Here is a 6052-nt window from a genome sequence, read left to right as displayed (position 1 = left end):
ATTTTTTATATATAAAAAAAAAACATTAACACACGACCCTTAAATTTTATGTGAAATCATATCATGCTACATTAGTTAAATTACCCTTATAATTTATACAAATCCTTATAAAACATATGAGGGAATTTTTCACACATTAATCCTAATTGGATTTAGACATTATGTTGATCTTGAATATGGATCCATACAATTTTCAAACCCTAATCGGATCCTGGAAAATGCTCTGTTGGATTGGGACCTGATATTTTTTTTGGGTATGTAAGCTCGGATTGAACCCTGACCTCTAGGTCAAAGAACAATGCCTTGAACATTGAGGTAGAGGCTCAGTCCCAAGGGGTTGTTTGGATACCCGGATTTTAGAATCTTAGATTTCCTCAAAATTCTGATGGAAGAAAAGAAGGAGACCATTTGTTTTTTGATTTCTCGCCTTTCTTTCCGTTGAGTAAGAGAGTATGAGATTGACGTGTTTCCAGGTTTTAGAAATCTCGGGATGGGAGAGAGATTTCTAAAACATAGATTTCTTACTCAAAATCCAAGATGCCAGACCAGAGAAGAAGGATGTCCATCGTTTTCTACCCCTCTTTTCCGCTGCTTTCAAACTAAAACCTGGATTCTAAAATCCTAGTATCCAAACAGCACTAAGAGTCCACTTTGTTACTTCATAAAAAGGGATTTCTTTTTAACGATTGTAGGCCTTTTTTATATTTCTTAAAGGCTCCCTTAATGAATTTAGGCCCTTGATTTTTTCCAAAAGATTATGTCCAGCACAACCATCCGTTCCCAAAAGCTCTGTTCACTTGCGTTCCGTGGAAAGCAAATCCTTGGAAAACGACCTTTTTTTTCCTTGACAAGACAGAGTTCTGGTGTTCACTTGCTTTCCAGGGAAAATAGAATTACACATGTGAAATTTCTGCAATAAGTCAAAAAATGACATGGAAAAGCTCATTTTCCCCCTCTTTTAGGGATTTCATTTCCGACCAAAAACACACGGATTTCATTTTCCTGGAAAACTAATGCAAAAAGAAGGGCAAGCAATTTCCCTGGAAACCTTTTCCTGCGCAAATGAACAGTCTAGAAACAGTCCAGGAAAACCTTTAACTGCATAGATTCCTTGGATTTCTTTTCCTAATGCCACATCAGATTCCCGGGAAACATTTTCTTTTCCTTTCCATGGAAAACAAGTGAACAGAGCCAAAGGAAACCGCAAAGAAAAAAGAAGAAAATAAGGAAGTGATATTTGTCCCCTTTTCTTCCTTGGGCCACCCCCACTAGTGTAGTTAAGGGGGTGGACCGAGAAAGAAGGGCTGAAATATCATTTCCCGAAAACAATTCCAATGCGAGAATGGCGCAACTATTGCTCTCAGAATATTTATTAAGGAAATGATATCAGCACAACCCATATTTGATATTCTTACAAACAATTTTGTCTTTTAGAATTTAAAGACCTGTCAGGTTACAGACATTTCCCAAAAAGTTCTCAAAAGCCAATTAAGGAAGAAAAGACGGATGTGTTTGTGCAAGTATCAATTGTGCAACTTGTGTTGATAACATTTCCCTATTTATTTTAATAGAAATCATCGTTGGCATCAAAGCATGATCGATGAGCCCACATGACCCACACCTTGAGCGATCTAGACCGTCCACCTAGCATGCACCACATTAGATTGCACATGGCCTAAAAGATTTCCAAATCAGACAATCACAACTGTCGGATCAATATCATCTAAACACACGGCCAAAAACACATAAACATCTGCACCCTGCTACGTTTGGTTGCCGGAATTTTTTTGGTTCTTAGGATTTTTGTGGAACAAAAAACTTCATGGGAGATTGGTGGGAAAAAAACTCCCTAGAAGTATCCCGTTAAAATAAAAATCCCATATTTGGTTGACCGAACTATGGTAGGAAATGCTTTGTTTGGTTGTTTGAACTGTTGGGAAGAAAAAAAATCTTCTGCAAGCTTATTTTTGGTTCTTAGGAGTATTTTGTTTCCTTCCCGGGGTTTCGTGCGGGGTTATTTTGGGCCCCCAACCAAACGTGGGTTTCCTGTTGAAATTCCACAGAAGTCCCAAGAATTAAAAAATTTCCGGCAACCAAACGGACCTGAATCCCAAAAAAAACCAAACAAAACCAGCTAGGTTGCCAAAATTTTTTTGATTCTTGAGACTTTTGTGGAATTTCCGCAGAAAATCCACATTTGGTTGGTGGGTCCAAAATAATCACAGGAACCAAAATAACCCTGCACGAAAACCCAGGATGGAAAAAAAAATACTCCCAATAACCAAAAATAAGCTTGTAGAAGATTTTTTTTTCTTCCGAAACAATTCAAGCAGCCAAACAAAGCATTTTTTTCCCACCATAGTCCGGTTAGCCAAACATGGGATTTTTATTTTACCAGGATACTTTCAGGGAGTTTTTTTTCCCACCAATCTCCCCGGAAGTTTTTTGTTCGAACAAAATCGTAAGAATAAAAAATATTCCGGCAACCAAACGGATTTTAGAATTAAAAGTACAACAAAAGAAAAAAAGAAAACGACGCATAGAGCGTCAAAGATAGAAGGGCGTCAAAATCCTGACATTTCCACGTGGCATCCTCCAAAGAGTGGTCACGGGAGAAGATTCCACACCAAAAAGATATTTTCGCCCGCTGGATCCACGTCATCACAATCCGGGCCCCACCAAGGCCCAAAAAAAAAAAAACAACCCGCGAAACTCAAAACCGAAATGCACGAATCATGCGCTCCAAATTCACACCACATCCAAATCCAAATTAAATTGAAACTCCTCTGGTTCCAATCCGCGGACAAAAAACCGCCACGTGGAACCAATCCTGACATCGTATTTGTCCGTGACAGATGGGAACGGTCAATGCAACGGGCAGAAGGAAAAATACTACGGGCAGAAAGGAACCTTTCTTGACCGTACGATGAAACGGTTCGATAGCATCGACGGTTCAGAAACCTTCCTAGAAAAAGATGGGTAGATCTGAGTTTCCTTTAAATTGAGGTGCTGAAGAGCTCTTCTTCGTCGTGGTGAGAGGGTCTTCCTAAACCCTCATTACGTTTTTCCTCCCCCGTTTTTTTTTTTTTCCGGTTTCAAGATCTCCGTTTCTCAGAGGGATCTTTCAGAATATCTCTTTGTTTTCCATGTTTTTGTTTCTCTTTCCTTTGAAGACCTATTGCCGGAGGATCGCCGGAATCCGTCCGATCTGAAGTAGGTTTCCGGCTTTCCGGCCTGCATGGCGTCCGCTCTCCTGGCCAGTAGAAATGAACCATACTGGGGAGAACAGAAGGTGTATATGAGGAAAAACCCTAATTCTAACCCTAACCCTAACCCTAACCCTAAAAAATCGATTTTCGATCCTCAACATCAGATTCATGGCCGGAAGGCTTCTGAATCAACACCACTTTCTGATGATTCCACTTCTCTGAATCACAAATCGATCAGCCTCAACAAAAATCGGAGAGAAGATGAATATGTTACCTTCAATGTGGCCTCTTGTTCTAGAAAAGAGCTGAGGGAGCTGAAAAAGCACTTGATTTCGGAGCTCGAACTGGTCCGAAGCTTGAGAGATCGGATCCTGTCAAGAGAAATCCAGTCCGGATCAGGATCCAGTCAATCCGATTTCGTAATCAGAAAGGAGAAGATGCGGCCACCGGAGAATAAGGTGTCTGGCGGAATCAAGAGGCCACCGATGCTCATTACTCCGCGAGATCTCAAAAGAAAAACATTGGAAAATGTCAATGGTAAGATTCTTCCTGGAATCATGAAAAGATGTGGACAAATCTTAACAAAATTGATGAAGCACAAACATGGATGGATCTTTAATGTACCTGTTGATGTTATTGGAATGGGGCTTCATGATTATAATCAGATAATCAAGAATCCGATGGATCTCGGAACTGTAAAATCGAAGATGGATCGGAATCTCTATGGAACGCCGATTGAATTCGCGTCCGATGTTAGATTGACCTTCAAGAATGCGCTTGCTTATAATCCGAAGGGGCATGATGTTTATGTGATAGCGGAGCAGCTTCTGAGTCTTTTTGAGGATATGTTTAAACCTGTATGTAGGAAGTATGAGGAAGAACAGAGGTTTATCACCATGGATGAACCACGGGGTGGTTCTTGGTCTTCTCAGATCCCTACACCAGACAGTGTAAGAAGGTCGGGGAGTTCGTGGTCTCAGATCCATACACCAGAGAGCACAAGAAAACCTCCTGAACTGATTCCAAATCCTAAACCTGAACTGATGATTCAAAACCCTAATCTGGGTCCGGCACCGAACCCTAATCCTCCTCCCATTCAAAATGTACAACCTGTGAAACCTACCATGAGATCTACTACTGTGAAGCTACCGAAGCCGAAAGCAAAGGATCCAAACAAGAGAGAAATGAGCTATGAGGAGAAGCATAAGCTTAGCGCGAGCTTGGAGAGCCTTCCACAAGAGAAGATGGATCAGGTAGTGCAGATCATAAGGAGGAGGAATTCGAATTTAGCGCAGCATGGTGATGAGATTGAGGTTGACATTGAGGTTGTGGATAAGGAGACGCTTTGGGAGCTCGATCGGTTTGTATATAATGTCAAGAAGATGATGAGCAAGATCAAGAGGCAAGCTCTTGCTACTAATCAGATCACTTCAGCTGGTGAAGCCTGCGATGGTGACAACAAGGTAAGAATTAAGAACCCCTTATAAGTTCAATTTTGCTACAAAAATTTTATGATTATTGATATGAGTTGTAATATGTTGGTGAAATTTTGCTCTATTACAGTCTCCTGTTGGTGAAACACATGAAGTTGCGAAGAAGAGTAAGAAGGGCGAACAGGGTGAAGAAGACATTGACATTGGTGACGAGATGCCGTCGATGAATTTCCCCCGAATTGAGATTGAGAAGGATGCAGGTTATGCCAGCAAATCAAGCAGTTCTAGCAGTTCTAGTAGTGATTCCTCCTCGTCGAGTGGTAATAAAATTCAGGACCTTGGTGTCCCCTGTTTGAAATTTGTAGTAGGGAATGGTGTGGAATCATGGGTCTTACCTGTTTTTTCTGTTGCAGGTTCAGACTCGGGGAGTTCGTCTGGAAGTGATTCTGAGGCAGATGATGCTCAGTCGCCATTTGTAGGGCCAAAATCCTCCCCAAGAAGTTGAGAAGTTGAAAACTTCCCCAAGAAGTTGAGCAAGTGATCTGTTCACAGCTTGGGAAAGACGAGCTAATGAAGAAGGGAAAATGAGTTGAGAGGTACTTTCATTACTTTTGTGTTGGTAATGAAATTCTGTAGAGTAAGTGGATAGAGATATCTGAAAATTTCTGGGTTTTTTATGTTTTTTGGTTGCAGTTTTTAGGAAAGGGATATACAGGATGGGAGAGATTTGGCTGGCGATTGTGTAACATATGTAAAGAGAAGAAAGACCACAAAAGGTGGATCAGATTAGATTAGAGATAGGGGTTTCTCTAGTGGACCCAGAGAAGGGTTGAGAGATTTTGTACCATAGCTGTCTCATGAATTTCCCATCAAAAAGCTTTTGGCAATTCAATTCCTTCTCTTTTACTTCGGGCAGTCATCATCATCACCGTAGAGAACAGAAATACTGTAAAAAAAAAGCAAAGCAAAGAAGGAAATGGATTTAGCTTGAATGACAAGCATTTTAGTGTTGGGTTCTCCCACCCTCTGTTCAGCTTTTGCTTTTACAAGTAATCCGAATCCAATTCTGTTGTGTTGGGTTTGTCGTGTGATTTGATGTTCTCAACCCCCTAAATATTCAATTCTATCTCAATATAGTAATATGTTGTGCCACCAAGATCTGGGGGAAAATAAATATTAAATAATAAACATTGCAAAATGCATCTAGAAGATCAAAAGGTTGACAGAAAGATAATGTCAAAGAGACTTCCCATGTGGGGAGGTGTATTGTTATTTTTCATTTGCTTTTCCAACAGTTGAGGCAACACTTGAAAAAATTTACAGATGTAAGGTTCAAGCATGAATCAACTCTCTAGGCATTTTAAAATCCAAATTCTCAAAAATGAGGACAGCAGTATATTATTGGATGGC

General features: G+C 40.4%; 1 protein-coding gene across 1 annotated transcript; it reads left to right on the top strand.

Moving 5' to 3' along the window:
* The first annotated feature begins 3018 nt into the window (after positions 1–3018).
* LOC143849437 (transcription factor GTE7-like) lies at positions 3019–5714 on the top strand. The gene is made up of 4 exons (XM_077358442.1): positions 3019–4672; positions 4773–4962; positions 5056–5238; positions 5336–5714. The coding sequence occupies exons 1-3, from the start codon at positions 3239–3241 to the stop codon at positions 5145–5147; spliced, it is 1716 nt and encodes a 571-aa protein (XP_077214557.1). The 5' UTR covers positions 3019–3238; the 3' UTR covers positions 5148–5238; positions 5336–5714.
* Positions 5715–6052: the final 338 nt, after the last annotated feature.

The sequence above is a fragment of the Tasmannia lanceolata genome, unplaced genomic scaffold, assembly GCF_043159265.1.
Source record: "Tasmannia lanceolata isolate RefF3 unplaced genomic scaffold, GAP_Taslan_0.1 ptg000018l, whole genome shotgun sequence".
NCBI classification, from domain to species: domain Eukaryota; kingdom Viridiplantae; phylum Streptophyta; class Magnoliopsida; order Canellales; family Winteraceae; genus Tasmannia; species Tasmannia lanceolata.
Note: the sequence above shows the minus strand (reverse complement) of the source record. Positions and strands in the feature narration are given on the sequence as shown.

Coding starts and splice junctions, on each gene's coding strand:
- LOC143849437 (XM_077358442.1), top strand. CDS start 3,239: ATGGCGTCCGCTCTCCTGGCCAGTAGAAATGAACCATACTGGGGAGAA. Junction 4,673..4,772: donor CCTGCGATGGTGACAACAAG/GTAAGAATTAAG, acceptor GCTCTATTACAG/TCTCCTGTTGGTGAAACACA. Junction 4,963..5,055: donor TGATTCCTCCTCGTCGAGTG/GTAATAAAATTC, acceptor TTTCTGTTGCAG/GTTCAGACTCGGGGAGTTCG.